Source organism: Pimephales promelas, chromosome 24 (genome assembly GCF_988280905.1).
Source record: "Pimephales promelas chromosome 24, fPimPro1.hap1.1, whole genome shotgun sequence".
NCBI lineage: Eukaryota > Metazoa > Chordata > Actinopteri > Cypriniformes > Leuciscidae > Pimephales > Pimephales promelas.
In genome coordinates this window covers 4741075-4761235 of record NC_142792.1, presented here as the reverse complement: position 1 = coordinate 4761235, position 20161 = coordinate 4741075, and the positions used below count along the sequence as shown (strand labels likewise).

General features: G+C 40.1%; 1 protein-coding gene across 2 annotated transcripts in view; it reads right to left on the bottom strand.

The window, feature by feature from the left end:
* Window positions 1-4695: 4695 nt before the first annotated feature.
* Window positions 4696-20161, bottom strand: part of wnt5b (wingless-type MMTV integration site family, member 5b) — a 90669-nt gene continuing 75203 nt past the window's right edge. Inside the window, exons 2-5 of one of the 2 annotated variants that reach the window (XM_039667776.2) lie at window positions 16941-17071; window positions 16133-16380; window positions 13381-13673; window positions 4696-6482 (exon numbers count right to left, since the gene is read on the bottom strand). In XM_039667776.2, coding sequence (XP_039523710.2) covers window positions 6024-6482; window positions 13381-13673; window positions 16133-16380; window positions 16941-17032 — 1092 coding nt within the window. In that variant the 5' untranslated portion in view covers window positions 17033-17071 and the 3' untranslated portion in view covers window positions 4696-6023. Of the gene's footprint in view, window positions 6483-13380; window positions 13674-16132; window positions 16381-16940; window positions 17538-20161 lie in introns of those variants that run through there. The other variant, XM_039667775.2, reaches the window with a different exon arrangement.

The following is a 20161-nucleotide window of genomic DNA, read 5'->3' as shown; positions in this document are numbered from 1 at the left end:
TAAAATAAAACAATCAGGCGCGTTTTTCTTTCATGATCTCCGGAGCGCGTCTCATAAATGAGCTGAAACAAAAGCATATCTAAAGCTTGAAATATCCACTTTTAAAGGAACAAATTCGAATCGAAAGCAATACCGTCTGATTATACAATCCGCAAGAGACATTTCTCTCTAAAGGTGCATCCGCTTCACAGCGGAGATGGAGATGTTTAGCCCGTCACTAGAAAACTGTTTATTTAAACAATAAAAATCCATCGTTATTTTTTTAGACACATTTATTATGATTAGCCTATAAATCACTTATAAATCATCTCTATATGGTTCCCGAGACATGCTCTTCTCATTTAGCACTGCGGGCAAAATATAGTTTTTTTTTCTAATTTGATTTTAGAAAGTAAAAAAAAAATTCCATATTAATTTGCGAATATTTTAAATGTTTAATAAAGGCAAAAAGTCAATGTTATTTATATTTTGTGCACAAACACTTGGATATGCGTCAAAATCTTGTGTTTGTTTGTGATAATCTCAGTATTATTATTGTCTAACCTGTATTATGACTGACATTTGCCGAATTTCTTTGTTTCTTTTTTTTTTTTATAAAAGCGTCTTATAAATATCTAAATATGTAGCCTAAATGTAATAATAATAGCCTAATTATTATTATTAGGCCTATTATTTGTGTTTATAACTTTAAATGAGTTCACTTAAGACAGGAATATGTTAATCATAAAACAATTTATGAATGTTTTATTTTTATAGGCCTATAACTTTGTGTTATATTTATTTATTTTTTGTATGTGAAGTCCTTTTAAAAACAATGCATCCCGCATCTAAATAGGAGGCCTGTTTGAAATTAATCATGCGGCACACTCTGGACGAGCCACAAATCCGTGAGTAGCCTACGGATTACAAACCCGTGAGTACGGATTGCGAAAAATGTGGGCACGGTTTATCAATTTAGGTAGGCTACAGATTGCAAAAACTGAGGGCACGGTTTACAAATCTGAGAGCACGGATTAGGAACTCGTGGGTACGGTGTATTAATTCGTGGGCACGAATTGTTAAACCGAGGGAACAGTAGAATTCGTGAGTAGGCTACAGTTTATAAACTGAGGGGACGGATTGCAAAACCGTCACCTCGGATTGTTTTTTTTTTTTTCCCCAAAGGTGACTTCCCGGGCTCCGTAAATAATATTGCGTTCATATTAATTCATTAATTCATTAACTCATCTTATTTTTTTTATATAGGCTATGGTTTATTAATATGATTTGTACTGAGTTTGGTCTTTTAATATCACTGTCTTAGTGCACTGAGCACGAAGCGTTTTTTCACGTTAAGCGTTGAATGTCCTGAGGGACAGGCGTGTAGCCGTGACAGGTCGCGGGACAGGCGCGTATAGCAGGGACAGTTTGCGGGACATGCGCGTATAGCCGTGACAGGTCGCGGGACATGCGCGTATAGCCGTGACAGGTCGCGGGACAGGCGCGTATAGCCGTGACAGGACGCGGGATAGGCGCGTATAGCCTTGACAGTTCGCGGGACAAGCGCGTATGGCCGTGGCAGGACGCGGGACAGGCGCGTATAGCCGTCACAGATCGTGGGACAGGCGCGTATGGCTGTGGCAGGACGCGGGACAGGCGCGTATAGCCGTGACAGATCGTGGGACAGGCGCGTATGGCCGTGGCAGGACGCGGGACAGGCGCGTATAGCCGTGACAGATCGTGGGACAGGCGCGTATGGCCGTGGCAGGACGCGGGACAGGCGCGTATAGCCGTGACAGGACGCGAGACAGGCGCGTATAGCCATGACAGATCGTGGGACAGGCGCGTATGGCCGTGGCAGGACGCGGGACAGGCGCGTATAGCCGTGACAGATCGGGTGACAGGCGAATATACCGGTGACAGGTCGAGAGACAGGCGCTTATAGCGGTGGCAGGTCGGGTGACAGGCCAATATAGCAGTGACAGGTCGGGTGACAGGCGAATATAGCGGTGGCAGGTCGAGTGACAGGCGCATATAGCGGTGGCAGGTCGAGTGACAGGCGAATATAGCGGTGGCAGGTCGAGTGACAGGCGCATATAGCGGTGGCAGGTCGAGTGACAGGCGAATATAGCGGTGGCAGGTCGAGTGACAGGCGCATATAACGGTGGCAGGTCGAGTGACAGCTGCCACTAGCGGTGACGGGTGGAGTGACAGGTCTCGGTGGCAGCTGTCCCTGCCACGGAAAGATTTTACCCTTACTGAATGTTGAAAGCAGCTGTGTACATTTTTTTCCAGGATTTTTCGATTAACAAAGTTCAAAAGAACATCATTTATCTGAAATAGAAAGATTGTGTAGCATTATAAATGTCTTTACTGTCACTTTTGATTAATTTAATGCATCCTTTATGAATAAAAGTATTAATTTCTAAAAAAAAAAAAAATTATATTGACCCCAAACCCTTGAGCGGTAGTGTATAATGTTGATGAATCAAAGAAATGCAGTAAGCAGAAGAGGCGTCTTTTAATTTTTTCTTTTAAAAATCTTACAGATCGAAATCTTCAGAATGGTAGTGTGTGTATATATAAAATGCAAACTTTAAGCTTTATTTTCAAGAGTGGTCTCGGGCTGTGGTTATAAGTTTCCTGTGGTGTTTTGACCTACATGAGCTTTCTGGAGAATTTCCAGTGTAAACAGCTCAGGTCATGGTTTGTCCTTTGACCACACAAACCCAATGAGATCCCAGACAAGTGGAACATAGGCCTGTGCGCTCCAGCTCAATATGAAATGAAACTGATAGCCATCCAAAAAAAGGAGAAAAAAAAAACTCCCCTAATTGCAAAACAGATGTTAGATGAGGGCATGCCATGCAGACAGATCCCCACCTGTCAATACTTATTGTTCCTGATATTGGGCCAAAGTCACTGGAAACTCTCCCAACCTGCACATGGTTCACATGTAGTGTGTGCCAGTATCTGTCTACTAATTGCATAACAAAACAAGAGAACTGATCTACTAATCATGCGGTGGGAACTGCACTCATCAACAGCAGTGAAACTAATCCAGACCGGTGTAAAAGAGGGTGAGGCAAGGAACTGAAATCTGAATTGAGATGTTTGTGTTTGGTTAGTTTAAAGAAAAGCAAGTGCCACCCCACCCAATAATTCTCCAAAAACACAGTTGAGCAACTTTGACATCCATTATTTTGTGGTTCCTGCATGCCTTATGAAGAATATTGGAGTGAGTGTAAAGGTTGCTTTATATAGGCCTATTTTAGCTTATACAACACAGATAAAGTACCAAAAATGATTGATGTAGTCCATATCAGTAGAATAAATATACGCATCATTTTTATGACTAAATACTTTATCCCTTTTCAGCACATTTTGTATGTCTCTATTATCTGATACCCTCAGTTCAGAGGTGGGTTCCACCCTAGGTGTGCTACGAAGTGCACTTAAAAGCTTATGTCACCAACTTAAGGGAGATTTCAAACCGAAGCAGGTGTGTTTGTCAAGATCACGCGTGAGACACAACAGTTACAAGTCAACTATTATGATTAAGGGTTAAATACGACATTTATTATTTAAATGATCCAAATTACATTTATTATCATATTAATGTTCACAACAAATGTCTCATTCAGTTTAGGGATTTTGAATTTGACATTAAATTAAGTGAAATTTATAATACATTTTTATCCAGTTGTATTAGACGTAGGCTACATTAAATGAAAATGTTGGAATTTATATTACATTTATTTACAGAAGAACATTGTGCCATAAAACCTTAAACTCCTCTAATATGCCTACTTGTGTATTGTCTGTGTTTGATTTCATTGCAGGGTGTTGCAAATGAATGCATTTTGTCAGACAGCCCGTGCTTGGGGATAGGGCGCAGTGAACACTGCAAAGGGACCGTCAATTGGAACGCACCCGGTTCATGGAGCTTACCTGAATCAGGTGTGTCAGATAAAAGAGACATACAAACTGCACTCTTAGAAAAAAAGGGTTCAATGGGGTATATGAAACATAGGGTTCTTTACTCAACTCCAAATAACCTTTTATGCTAAAAAAGGTTCTATAATGACAAGAAAGAACCCTTTTGGCACAAAGGTTCTTTTATTCATTCATATATTACATTATTCTGCAACATTTTGTAGTTGTAATTAAATTATTATTTATTAAACTGTTGTAGTAACTTAATATCACATTTTAATGCTGATTTTTGGAGGAGAAAAACTGAAATGGCACTCTTTGTGTGATATTGCTAAACTACATAAAATGCTATAAATATATACATTTTCTAACCCCTATATCTTGAAATTTGAATAATGATCATTCACATGCATTCATAAATACATTTTAGGGTCTTGCTGTTTGTCAATAATATGAAATATTTTATCCGGAAAGGACAAAACAAATGATAATGAATGAACCCAAAAGGTTCCATATAGAACTTTTTTCCTGGTTACAAAGAACCCTAAAGGGTTCTTATTATTGAACCCTTAAAAAGGCTTCTGTATAGAACCTTTTAGGAGTTCCAAAATACGTAGCGCTGATAGATAGAACCTTTTCTTCTAAGAGTGTGTGCAGAGCGGGGAGGTGTGTGAATTAGAAACCCCTGCTTTATGCAATACACCCTGGTTATAAAATGTATGCATCAAAGCAAACAGAAGGAACACAGCGAGCAAAACAGAAATAAAGCAGCTAAGTAGGTAATAATAATCACTATTCATATTTTTAATATTACTGGTTTGAATGAGGGGGAATACACACAACAAGAATAAGATCACAGGGCAGCAAAAAAACTGTGGAGTGACGTGTCAAAGAGATTGTAAGTGTTATTTGCATATATGACTGACTGTTATTTACAAGTGTGGTTTTCCTCCAAAACAAAAGATCTCATTGTCATGTTCCACGGCCTGACAGACAGAGAGTCGGCTATGATCACCCGTTCCATCCAGTGGCCAGTAATATCGTCTCTGCTAGCATATAAATCCCCAGTAAAAAGCTTCTTTATCAAAAAATAATAATCAGAACAATACATATGATGTATAAAATGAGAAGCAATTAATAAAATATAATCTGAACCACTAGTATTTGGTTACAATAATAGTTTTTGCAGTCCTTATGTAGCCTTGATTTTTTTTTCTTCCTATTTGCAGTTACCACACACACATTCATTACTGTGAGGCTTTGAACCGTTTCAACCAACAATGACAAAGACAGTGACAGAACAAACACAATATTCTCGGGAACTCCCAGATATGACGTACAGAAGACCCTGAAATGCATCAAACGGGCTTTTGAAAGCCTTTAAGAAGGATACGACAGCGGTTTTTAAGAATAAAGGGGAGTTTTGCGTGTGCATGTGTTGCTTGAAGCTCCGATCCAGGCAAAAGAGTTCAGTCCTGGTTTTTTATCTTTCACACGTCTCTCCAGGTTTCTTATTAGGAAATGCTTGCGTGAAGGGTAACGGTAACAGGCAGCGTTCTGTTCTTGTCATATCTCAAAGATTATTATGACATCATGGAACACAATGTCCAATAATTCCGCCTTTTTCTGACTCAAGGTTCTTAAGAGCTCTAATATGGGCAAGGTGGAGTGTGTTTGTGGAGGTGCGCTCAAGAATCAGGGGCGAATCGAATGTGCCCTGTTGTTCTCCGTCCTCTTTCTGCATCTTTTCTTGATCCCTCTAGAGTCTCTAAAGAGTTTGTAGGCTCTTCCTTTAAGAACAAGCAAAGACTACGTGCCTCTCTGAACTCGAAGGCGGAGAGAACAACAGCTCGAGTCAGAATGCATCACACCGGTGCCTCCTTGTCATCAATGACGTCCAACTTTTGACTCTTGAGTCAGAAAAGGTCATTAAATTACTATCAACGGCACACGTACACTTACTTATATACTTTAATTTGTTGCTATTTAATATATCATTTTACATTTCATTATCTCTAAGTTCCCCCTCTGGGTCCGTTAAGGGTCCCGTTCTTCTCCCGCTAATTGCTCAGTGCCTCTCCAGGGCGTCTGTCCCGTTCCCTAGGGTGCTACTTGCACACGAACTGGTCCACGAGCGACGTGCAGCGTTTGCACTTGACGTAGCAGCACCAGTGGAACTTGCAGTGGCAACGCTCGTGTTTGTAGGTCTTGAACTGGTCGTAGCCGCGACCGCAGCACATGAGCTCGCAGCCGTCCATGCCCTCCGAGGTCTTGTTGCACAGACGGCCCTGGGTGCCCAGCGAGCCGGTGGTCTCGTTTCGCAGGCAGTAGTCCGGGCTGGGGTCAGTGTAGACCAGGTCCTCGCTCGTCGGGGGGTTGAAGCGGTTGTTGACCAGCTCCAGCTTGCCCCGTCGGCTGATGCGCATGGCGGCGGCGCTGTCGTACTTCTCCTTCAGGAACTCTCCCACGCGACGGAAGTCGGCCAGCTGGAGCCAACAGGTTTTCAGACTGCATGAGCCGGAGACTCCGTGACACTTGCATGCGACGTTGGCCAGATTGTACACTGCCTGTGAGTGGAGAAAGAATTAGAACTGTTGTGAGAATATGACAATGTAACTTGAAAAAAAGAATAAACCAAACTTATCATCTCTAGCACCAAAACTTTCCAAGTCAAGATATGCGCTTATACATCATCATCAGACTCATGACATCTACTGTACATACGAGCACTAAAGGAATAGGAATAACTTGTTTTTCAAACTGGTCAGCTAGGTAAAAATAAAAATTTGAATAAAATGGGTTGAAAATACAGACTAATCGATAATACTTTGCCATGCATGCCATAACTTATCCCACTAAGTGTTTACGGATTTACAGTATGTCTGTCTTTAAGTTTCCTGTATAATTAATGGTATAAAAATGGTATAACCAGATAATAATACAATTTTATTTATTCATTCGTTATATATTTTTTTTATTTAATAAAAAAATTATATGAAAAGATAGGGGGAAATAATGTGAGAATGTGTGGAATAATAATAATAAATACTATTTTGTAAAAAAAAATGTATATAAAAAATAAACAGTATAAAAAGTATTAAAACAATAAAATGTTAAATGTAATGGTATAAAAATGGAATTTAAATAATGGTATAAAAATGGTATAATTACCAGCTATTAATACAATTTTAATTATTTATTTTTCATATATTGTTTTTTTTAATAAAAAAATAATATGAAAAGATAGGGGGAAAAAATGAGAGAATGTGTGGAATAATAATAATAAATACTATTTTGTAAAAAAATGTATATAAAAAATAAACAGTATAAAAAGTATTAAAACAATAAAATGTTAAATGTAATGGTATAAAAATGGAATTTAAATAATGGTATAAAAATGGTATAATTACCAGCTATTAATACAATTTTAATTATTTATTTTTCATATATTGTTTTTTATTTAATAGGGGGAAAATAATGAGAGAATGTGTGGAATAATAATAATAATAAATAATATTTTGTAAAAAAAATAAAAAGTATAAAAAGTATTAAAACAATAAAATATTTTAAACATTATGTTAAAACAATAAAAGTACAAATTAAAATAATAAAATAAAATGTTTTTAGGTCAGTGGAACTAAATGCATTTAGCTAAATGCTTAAAAACTGTGAATAATAGCTATGCAATTACTAGCAAACACACAGCATGCTATTCTTGGACTTTTTTATTCTTTATTTATTTATTTTTTTACGAAGTCATTAGGGTACACAGCTCATAGTTCTATAATACGCGGCTAAGTAAACCCTGGTGGAACAACAGCTCCCTCTAGAGGCCCAATGAGTTCAGTGCACCAGCCTGTTTGAAGTTAATGGGGCCTCCAGAGGCCTTTGAGTTTACGGTCCCTTTACAAACAGAGAGCCGCAGCGAGAGCGTTTGGAGAACAATGTGATGAATAGTCATTCTGTTCTAGAACACACAGAGAGCCCCGCGTCCACTGACAACAGACTTCCTGCTGATTAAATTCAATGAAACCCCCAGCTGAATCAATAAAGAAACGCTCGACATATTGTCCCACTAAACCAACGGCTGTTATTCCCTGTCCTTTTTAATTATTTAACATGTAACATTAACAGACTATTACTTTTCATTAACCACCCGTCCCAAACACGTTTCATACAAGTGCGTCACGTTTGGCCGTCAAACACAAAAACAAGTAATGAGAGCAATCTCCTTTCCACGTCTGGCCTCAATCAAGGTTGGGTGGCCAGCAGCGTGGTTGTTTCCGCCTCGGTATGTGACGTGTCTTGTTTGCTGTGTCTTTTGTGTCTGTTTAGTGTCCTGAACGAGGGAACATTAAAGGCATTTCTCTTTCTGTTTCTCTGTCATTTAAGAGCCGGCAGTGCTCCTCCCTTTAACACCTCACGTGAGAACATTTAACGGTCGTCTTTGAGGATGTGCTGCCCCGACTCTTCAACCCCCCTCCGGTGGCAGCTGTTTAAGCCCCCTTCCTTTTACCTGCTCGCACACAGACATTAAGGGGAGTTCCAACACCTTTCAAGTCTCTGTCATCACCGGCCCAACCTGCATACCTGTCTGCAATCCAGAAACAACACACACACACACACTTTCCCACACAGCAGCGCCCCACATCACGCAAGCCATTCTCGGCTATTTACCATCTTGCGTGTCAAGCTGCAGTTCCGCCACCTCATCTAAATGATCTCACACAAAAGGGTTTTTGAGCATTTCTATGCAACATGTGCGCCCAACTGAAACTGTGTTCACATAAAGGCTGCCATTTCTCTCCTTTATTCGTCCTCACTTTCATCTATCTCCTTTTCGCGCCCCTCCTTTTCATTCTCTGTCTCTCTTTTTTCTCTTTTTGGCCCAAGTGACCAAGGTGTGATGGATAGACAGGCTCATCGGTGCGTGGAAAGGACACGCATGCGGTGCTGTGCACAATGGAGCGCGCTCAGACGGGTCAGGGTCACTGCTGGGCGGGGTCGGGGCGGAGCAAGGAGGAGTGGAGATAAGAGGACGGGGAAAAGAGTCTGAAGTAAACAAATACACATCTCTCTGAGCTATGCTAAGAAAATGGAGCAGTTTTCAAGGCTACAACAATGTGAGACTTTTAAAGCATCTGTATATATGTGTGTATTTATTTCTTTTAATCAGCTCCATGTTGGGGACAAAACTGGGGACTATTTCTGGCAAAACATTAGATTGGGGCATTCTTAGTAGTAGAAAATGATTCATTTAGTTTTTATCATATATACACACCCCCACAAACATTTATAAATTACAATTTAATCTGTTTATTTTTTAATTAAAACGTAAAAAAATACAGAATAATAGTAAAGTATAATTCACACACACACACACACACACACACACACACACACACACACACACACACACACACACACACACACACACACACACACACACACACACACACACACAACTATTAAAATATTAGTGAAAACTATTTTTTTTTTTCTATTTTACTTGAACTTTTTAATGTTCATTCGTTATTAATTATTTTTTATTCTTTAGTATTATTGTTTTACATCTAGAATAACAGTAAAGTATAATTCACACACACACACACACACAAAACTATTAAAATATTAGTGAAAATTATTTTTTATTTTATTTTCTATTTTACTTGAACCTTTTAATGTTCATTCGTTATTAATTAATTTTTATTCTTTATTATTACTGTTTTACATTTTAGAATAATAGTAAAGTATAATTCACACACACACAAAACTATTAAAATATTAGTGAAAACTATTTTTATTTTATTATCTATTTTACTTGAACTTTTTAATGTTCATTCGTTATTAATTATTTTTGATTCTTTATTATTACTGTTTTGCATTTTAGAATAACAGTAAAGTATAGTAAAGTATAATACACATACACACAAAACTATTAAAATATTAGTGAAAACTATTTTTATTTTATTTTATATTTTCCTTTAACTTTTTAATGTTCATTCATTCATTTTTATAGTCTTTAGCTTAGTTATTTATCAAAATGGTGTTTGCTGTTGCTAGTTGATTATTTTGCTTACTTAATTTTCCTAGATGACAGCTTTTGAAAACAGTCTTGAAGGAATTCCCATTTCCCAGAGTAGATAAAAACGAGAAAGTATATGGTACGTCCTCATTTAAATAGCTAAGTAAATATGCGTGTCTCTGAATACAAAAGCCTTCAAACATTAGTAATGCAGATAAATTGAGTGAGACAGAAAGCCTTAGCGATGTATTAAAATACGTTACGCCTACATGTGTGCGTGTGTGTGTGTGAGTGAGTAATAAAGTGCTTTAGATTAAGGTGTGTGTGTGTTTGTCTCCGCTGCAGTTGATTTCTAATGAAAGACACACAGAAGCAGGTGATCTTTATGGAGGGTGGAGGCCTCCTCTCTCTGTACAGTCTGGGTCACGAGCCTTTGTGACCCACAGCACCGGAACCACACGCACCATCTTTCACTAAACCGTTCTTATCCACTCCGAGGGGCATCCGATACGCTTCTGTCACCTCCACAAAAGCCCACCAAGACCAAGCCTTTCCAAGCAAGACAAATCTCCAGCAAACAGGCCAGCGAGGAGTATCGGGGGTCACACCACACCATCAAATCCACCTCCGCCAAAAAAGCAGGTGCCAATAACTCAACAAGGACCAAGTCGAGGGTGGTTGAGTAGTTACTCGGCGTCACCCGAAAGATATAATCTCCCCAGCATGCACGTACAGAACATGTCCAGACCTTGACCTCCTCACCTCAGGGAACCTCCAGGAGAAGAGCCAGGGATCTCAGATGTGCCATAACTCCAGAAAAGAGGCCCTCTCTTCTGTAAACACCTTAAATACACTCATCTTCCCTAAGACAAACATCTGTGGCGGAGCTCTGCGCACGGCAAGCACCCACATCGGCAGGCAAATGGACTTTTTATGGGGCCGCTTCGTTTTAAAAGCACTCAAATAACTAAGTGGAAAGAGGATGGGATCGGGGTGTGGTATGACAAAGCGTGGGACTCGCGAGGGGACGGAGGAACGCATTCCAGTTTGATGGTGTGTTTTGGCAGGATGTGGTGACATTCTGCAGTGCGTTCTCCCGCTCCGGTTTTATGCCCACCTGAACGTGGCAGGGGGGCCACAGTTTGCCGGAGCCAGACACACACACACACACACACTCGCATAGTTGGATACGTTCCAATAATCATTCCACCATATAGCTGTTCTATAAAACAGCAAGAAGCCATTCAACAAGAAAATGTGCAGTGTCAGAGCGTTCCTGACTAAACAAATTTGCCACACATCACCTTATAAAAAAAAAAAAACTATTTGTTCTGGCATCGACTACTCCATTAAATGAATAAAAGGGAGATTGGATGGGAATCTGAGCTACGTGCTGAATGGGACACTAGAGTAAGAGCATATGAGTAACATGGGACGCTTTAGTGGTCCCGGGGATCGGAGGTGCTTTGACCTCTTGACCCCCAGCAGACTCTATGGGCGCTGGCCTAGCACAGGCGCCATTTGGTCACTTTCATTAAATCGGCTCTCTTCCTAGTCTATAACCTAATAAAGACGCCGTGCAGACCACTGTTATTTTTATATAAAGCTAAAGTCTTAAAGGAGTAGTTCACTTTTCAAAAAACTTTTGCTGATAATCTACTCACCCCCATGTCACCCAAGATGTCCATGTCTTTCTTTCTTCAGTCGAAAAGAAATTAAAGTTTTTGATTGAAAACATTCCAGGATTTTTCAGTGGGAACCAAACGGTTAAAGGTCCAAAAGACAGTTTCAGTAAAAACCGCAAACTGTTCAAAGGGCTTTAAACGATTCCAGACGATGAATAAGGGTCTTATCAAGAGAAACGATCACCCATTTAAAAAAAAAAAATAACAAAGTTTAACTTTTATAAGCTCAAATGCTCGCCTTGCTCTGTTCTGTGATGCACGTTCGTGACTCTCCTGTTCGAACTCGCTCATTAAAATGAACAAATCTTTTTCCGAGTCAATTCGTCCGTTTCTTTCGCTAAATGAACCAAATGACTCGGTAAAAAATATTTGTCCATTTTGATGAACGAGTTCGAACAGGAGAGTCACAGAACAGAGCAAGGCGAGCATTTGAGCTTATAAAACTTAAACTTTGTTATTTATTTATTAAATGAGCGACCGTTTCGCTTGATAAGACCCTTATTCATTGTCTGGAATCGTTTAACCTTGTTTAAACTAAACCCTTTGAACAGTTTGCAGTTTGTAATGAAAGTGCCTTTTGGACCTTGAACCGTTTGGTTCCCAATGAAGTGCATTATATGGAGAAAAATTGATTTCTTTTCGACTGAAGAAAGAATGACATGGACATCTTGGATGACATCGGGGTGAGTAAATTATCAGCAAAAGTTTTTTGAAAAGTGAACTACTACTTTAATGACTAATTATCTGATCTGACAAGTCAGGTAAATGCCATGCTCTAACAACAGGAACTCTTTACGTCTTTAAATTCATCGAATTAAAACTGAATGTCTTAGCATTGTTTCTCATGCTTTCCTGAGTGTCCTGCCACAAGAATACCCGTTTCAAGATATTCCAGGAAATAAAAACGTGCATGCAGACCCCTGCATTTGTGTCTAGCTGATTTAGTCTCATGTAAACAAACACCCCCCTGTAACAAGTCCAATCAGTGCCAGGTGAATCCAAACCAGCCTAAATTAGCGGGGACATTGGAGAAATGTATGAAGCACAACTCAACCACTTTCAAAACATGAACCTGTCTGTTGGTCAACCGAAATCTGCCGCCCTCCAGCTAAATTCCCAATTGCATGGATTCCTATTGAACTGACTGGATTTCGCCAGCAAAAACTTGCAGGACAGTTGTAAATCTTAACTATACAGACCTTCCTGAAGATGAATTAGCTGACATTGGCTAGTCAGTTTTGAAAATATGTTATTGCACATCCCTAAAAGATACATATAATTACTGTAGACCACACACTAATCCCCCTTTACATTTTTACCTTTGAGGACATCTCCAAAGGAAGACTTTAGCTAGATTTAGCTAACTTCTAAAGACAATTGTGGTCCCAAATTTTAGCAAAGTAAACACATTCACTCAACAACAGAGGGAGGATGAAGTAACCGTGTTTGTTATTGTGTTTGTGGTGATCTGCAGGAGACATAAGGGCTGGCTTTGGTTTATTCACGCACAAACATATTTAAAGCCGTGTTTATCCATTCAAGTGTACAACAGGTCTCTTGTTTCTCAATATCACAATAGAGGTTGCAACAGCCTTGATTCATTCGCTACGCGTTAAAGAAACACACCTTAACCAAACCAATGCACTGTAGACTCTTGCTCTAAATGAAATAAGGTGGATCATGGTGGATTTAACGACCACAGTACGGGACACTGATCAATAGGTCAATCATCTATGTGTGTGTTCATTTCCTCACCATTCTCCCAGCTTCATTGTTCTGCAGATTCATAAGCGTGCGTGCATTCTCGACCGATCCTCGAGGGTAGTTCTTCTCACGCTCGCGGGCGTCCACAAACTCCCGGGCGAAACGGTAGCCGTAGTTGACGTTGTCCCCGCATCCGCCCCATAGCCAGTCTCTCGGGAGGTCCTTGGGACGAGCCGCTCGGCTGCAGCCACAGGTGGAGAGCTCGCCCTCGCGGCACGCCCGACTCACCGCGTTCACGACACCCGCTGCGCTGATGGCGTAAGTAAAAGCCGTTTCTCTGCTGCCTGCAGAAGACAAGCACAGAAAAACACATAATTAGGACATGGACGACATTCCATGGGCTGGAAATCGCTTTGTTAAATCATCCACAACTCTTCAGTCTCCTTTTTTTTTCTTGATTATTCACTTAGGAAGTAAGGCAGAGAGTAAAACAACTCATTTCCAGAACCCCACAGATGGTAACAATCTTTTTGGTAAGCCCTGCAGTGAGAGATAAGATTATCAGAAATGTGTGCATGTACATGGACAGCACTGATTCATTATTCCATTGATATATTTATATATATCTCAATTAAAGTAGGCTATATTAAAACATAAGCAAAAAGAGGACTGACTGATTTTCCCGTTTTGGTACATGAGGCATATGATAACCCGCAAAGTTTTCCTGCCAAAGAGGCGCTAGGTTTATAAAAATTTGTGCTCTTTTTCGCATCTGTTGTGCATGTGTTACCTGATTTTTCCCCTCATCTAATAAGCCATCTGGAATGCAGATTTCACATACCTCAACAGCACAGGCAATACAGTTAATAGCGTTTAACGTTTAAAAGCTGTTTAAACATGTTAAAAAGTGCTAGTACAACCATATTTAGAGATAAGCAGTTTGTTTCAATGCTAAGCGACACCATAATTACAAGAGGAAATTTGTCACACAAAACGGTTTTAAACTGCAGGCCCTGAGAATTCCTTTTTAATGATCCGGCCTTCCTCAATGCCTCAATAAAAGTCAACTTGACCCTGACTAGACTGACCAAAAGTAACCGTTCTATGCATTATAAAAAATGTAAAAATAAATGTAGCACAGGAGCATATAGGCTAGCTTAAAATGTTAGGGATTAAGGGACTTTAACAATAAATTGTTATACAATAATTTACTTGATTTTGTGAGGGTTTTAGAGCACCAACTCCGATTTTAGTGTATGTAGGCCTAGGCCTATAAATTCATACATTTTAGGGCTAAACTTAGATAGATAGATAGATAGATAGATAGATAGATAGATAGATAGATAGATAGATAGATAGATAGATAGATAGATAGATAGATAGATAGATAGATAGATAGATAGATAGATAGATAGATAGATAGATTTGCAATATATAAATACAGAGGAAAGAATTGCAATATTTTAAAATCATGTAAAAATACGGTACACATGCTCAGATAGCCTATTCACAAAGCGTCGCGTGTAAACGGGTGTGAACCTGCATTCCAACGATGCGCCTATTGAATTTGGAGGGCCACTTTTATTGGCCTTTGGTGCCCGGACTTCAAATAGAGTCCCGGATATCCCGACTCTGTGTCATGGTGTCATTGCATTTCAAAAGCGACTCTGGACAATGGCCCGACTAACACCTCAATATAAACCTCGCGATTGACTGCAAATAAGTCCCGTGCTATTTGGGGGACACGAGAGGGGGGGGGGGGGCATGTCGCGTCTTACACCTTGTTTCACTGATGAGCGGAACTAACACTCACTCAATTGAGGCAACGAACGCTGTCTTCTGTGAGAGAACGACACGCGCATTCAAGTACACACTGCTACATACATACTAGAAGAAATATCTAGAGCAACTTTCTTCATTTAAATATGCCGTATAAAATATATCTACACATCTAAACATGCATGCATAAAATAATATAGAGCTTCCATTTAAATAAAAAGCAATTTTATATGAAAATCATAAAAAAGTGATGCCAAGAGATCAATGCGTAAATCCCACGGGGAGCGGTTCGAGTCATGCTGAGAGCGATCCTACATTAGCAGATTACATTTTTAAGCTATCTCTATAACAATATTCAAAACTATACACTTTTCAAAAACGTTTAACAAAAAGTAAGAGTTAGAATAAGTGGTAAGGAAGAATAGGCTATACACAGACACACATACCTGTATATATTACAAATATGGTTTATAATCACAGTTTCACTTATTCCAACTCTTTTCATAATTAAAACCAGTGGAACAACATTGTTCAGCTGCTAATTAAAAAGTACACAATAAATTAGGCTACCATAAATTAATATTAGTTTATGATAATCAAATAATATGCATATTTCCATATAATTTTTTCATTTAAAATAGCAATACGCCTAGCCATCAAGTCATTGAAAATTATATCTTATAACCACTTATATTTTTACATGATGACTTTACAAACATGAACAATCCCCCCTTTAAACAATATACCAAATGTACACTTATTTTTACATGTTGAATGTATTCCTTTTATCATCTTTCAGGGGCAAAACAACTGGTCATGTGATTTACACCAGCCACTTGAACTTTTATTTGTAGCTGACAACTCTAAACAAAATACATGAACTTCCTTGAAGACATTGTAACTCAAGAGTACACGGTGGGCTCAAATGTCATCAGAGGGATTTTCAAAGCGGCATGCTTTATTATTGTGCATTTGATCAAATTGCATGTGGATTTTAAGCATCATCATCATCACATCGACTCACCTATCTGCATGACGCGGCCGAACACTGAAGTGTTGTCCACCGTGCTGCAGTTCCATCGCCTTTGCCTGAACTGATACTGACACTCCTTGATGCCCGTCTTCGCCCCCTCTCCAATATAAACCATATGGTCCTGATAGAGCTGGCAGAGCTTCTTCTGACCCTGAGACAGGCCTGTCAGCTGGCTGCACAGAGGCTGTGCTCCAATGATGTACATCTCCGGTCTCTGGATGGGGTTCATGGCTAATGACCTGAGAAAGTAAGACCAATGCACCGACCATCAAATATGCACAACTAACCTGCAGCATACATGACACAAAATAGTGTCAAATTTCATTAGGACACACTATTCTGGAATCTGGACTGCATGTGTTTTTTGTGGGGTTTTTTGGAGAATGCAAGGTGAGATAGCAGTAAGCTTTGTTCTTGTGCTGCCAGTTGACTTTTTTATAGATAGACGTCAGACTGTAAACTCATTTAAATAATTATGAACCAATTTAATTTCAAGCAAATTCGATTTTGTGTTAGTGAGTTAAGGATTGCACAGCGTAAATGGTGCCTATGGAACTTATTATCAAGTTGAAAACTGTTTGAAAAACCTGTTGTCCTCTGGACACGAATGCCCTTATTTACAAACAGTTTGACCATTTGTTGCCCAAGGTAAATATTGTGACAAAGCCTCCACATTTGTTCTCAGTGAATAGTTTTCGTATGCATTGTTTCATCCTCCACACACACAACTTCATATGGTGTTCTTTAGAAACATACAATTTGCAACTTAGAATAGTTTGCGATTACAAGCTGATCTTACCACCATGAGTTGGCGACCACCAGCAGCTGTGAGTTGCAGACGATGAGGGTCACTGCCAGAAGTAGGTGTCCTGGGTTCATTCTCACATCCATCCTTCCTCGGCCAAGAAATGGAAATGCGAAGAGCCTCCTCTGGGGAAACATTTAGGAAATGATAGTAATCCACTTGGAGGAACTGCTTCCTATAGTGACTAAAAAATAAAGTCTTGAAGTGCAGTCCCTCTGAATCCCCTCAATCTCGCCCCAGCTCAGTTTTAAACACCAGCTGTGCGTAAAACACCTAGATGACCCGAGGCACTAACGGAGTCTGACATCTGTTGAGAATGTTCTTTTCAAACTCCGCTTCATAAAACGCAACGAAAGTGGATGTCGGCGTCTAATGGATATAAGCAACATGGATGGAAGTTAAAACGAAAGAAGAAAAGACACAAGTGCATCTGTGGTGGTGGTGATATATAGTCCAAACTCTCTCCCCCCCTATGTCTCTGCCGGTTCTGTCGATATGAACCAACACCTCTGCGCTCCGATGGCACAACTTAACCCTCCCTCCTTCTGTCGCACTTCTCCGCACCCCCTTCGTTTTGACGCGGATACAATGGAGAGGAGGAGGAGCGCGAGGGGAGCCGCAGCGCGGTGAGGAATTTGGGGAGGCCAAACAACACAAGAGGGCAGCAGATGAGAATCCGATTCACAAAAAGAGCTTTGATTCGGTGCGTAAGAGCGCGTTTTGGACTCATGGTAAATTAAGCCACACTGCGTTTATTGGGAGGATATGCTTTAAATGCTTGCGGACCTCAAGCCATTTATTTGAAAATCTGTTTCGGACAAAAGTCATAATGGCTAAAGTTAACACACACACACACACACACACAGAGAGAGAGAGAGAGAGAGAGAGAGAGAGAGAGAGAGAGAGAGCGCGAGAGAGGGATAAAAGAGTTAACGGCTTGGAAAATATCAATCTTCCATCAAAGTTCATATGCGTGTAAACTCCATTCTTTTCAGCTCTATAGTTTACCGCAATAAATCCGAACAAGGGGGAAACAAAAAAATCCCAGTTTGACATGGGGAATAAAAGCCACGCATGTGATCTTTGGCAGTTCAACTCCTGATACCCTCTAAATCACTTCGCACATAAAAGACGCAATTGCATTAAACGCATGGGCATGAGATATCCACTCACACTTGAAAGCAACCAAGACTAAACCGTGCTATAATGTGGGGAAATTTTTATCAGCACACCCGTTTTAGACGAATTTACAGCTGATAACCAACATTGCAGACATAAACAGCCACATTGCACCCTATCCTTCAGAGGTGCGGTGTGTAAGGAATGCAAATACAATGAGTGTTTTACAGCTCCAGACTCTTGGAGAGGTTTGGGAGTTATATAGAGAGCCCTGTGCCATTCCAGCATCACCCCCACACCTCTCTTTTGAGTGCCGTCCTACAGACATGTCAGAATTGGTGTGAGAGACGCCACTCAATTTCCGAGCAGTCTGTGCATGATAAAGCGCCTCTCCGGACCCTTTCATCTCCTCTAATCCACACGCCCAGCTATCACCTTTACGCCTCCCATCGCAGACCTGGGCTCGTCTCCATGTCCCTACCTCGCGATCACTTACGCACAGAGAGCAATAAACCCAATATATACGTTATGATCGGCGTGTTACTTATAATTACTGTTTTTGTAAATGCAATGTCAAAATCAGCATGCATCAGGAGACTGGTTGAAAGGGGAAATTGTACACACACACAACCCAAATCCCGTGTGTGTACAATTTTCCTCTCAACCAGTGTCACAAAAACATCCTAGTAGGCTTACTGCCAAATAAGTCCAAAGACATTATTATGCATGCTAATTTTGACATTGCATTTACAGTAATTATAAGCAACCCAGCAGGCACTGGACGTCAATATGACGTTATATTGACGTTGGACCCTAACGTTGGGTAGACGTTGCAATTTGATTGGATATGAAAATCGGGTTGACGTCAGAATCCAACGTTACTCTGACGTTGGGTTATGACGTCAACCCGATTGTCATATCCAATTAAAATGCAACGTCTGTCCAACGTTGGATATTGACGACAGACTGACGTTGGGTTATGACGTCAACCCGATTTTCATATCCAATCAAAATGCAACGTCTGTCCAACGTTGGATATTGACGACAGACTGACGTTGGGTTATGACGTCGGGTTATGACGTCAACCCGATTTTCATATCCAATCAAAATGCAACGTCTGTCCAACGTTGGATATTGACGACAGACTGACGTTGGGTTATGACGTCGGGTTATGACGTCAACCCGATTTTCATATCCAATCAAAATGCAACGTCTGTCCAACGTTGGATATTGACGACAGACTGACGTTGGGTTATGACGTCGGGTTATGACGTCAACCCGATTTTCATATCCAATCAAAATGCAACGTCTGTCCAACGTTGGATATTGACGACAGACTGACGTTGGGTTATGACGTCGGGTTATGACGTCAACCCGATTTTCATATCCAATCAAAATGCAACGTCTGTCCAACGTTGGATATTGACGACAGACTGACGTTGGGTTATGACGTCAACCCGATTTTCATTTTCAACCAAAATGCAACGTCTGTCCAACATTGGATGTTGACGACAGACTGACGTTGGGTTATGACGTCAACCTGATTTTCATTTCCAACCAAAATGCAACATCTGTCCAACGTTGGATATTGACGACAAACTGACGTTGGGTTATGATGTCAACCCGATTTTCATTTTCAACCAAAATGCAACGTCTGTCCAACATTGGATGTTGACGTCAGTCTGACATTGGGTTTTTACATCAACCCGATTTCCATTTTCAACCAAATTGCAACGTCTGTCCAACATTGACGATAAACGTCAGTCTGATGTTGAGTTATCAACCCGGTGCTGGGTAAACCTCCATCGTTGGACATTGCCTTTTGGTTGAAAATGAATCAGTTTTAAGTGTCAGACCCCAATGTTAAGCTAAACATCAAACTCACATGTTGGGCTGACGTCCAACCGTGGACAGACAATGAATTTTTGATGTCAGATATCTGTCAAAACACAACATTAAGCTGTCAAATTCCAACTTTAAAGAAATATATGGTAATTTTGTTGGCATGACATAAAACTACATGAAGTTTCATCAAAAGAAACTTCATGTAACAACAAGGTTCGAACAGAGGTCAAGATCCAATGCAAGACAACCCA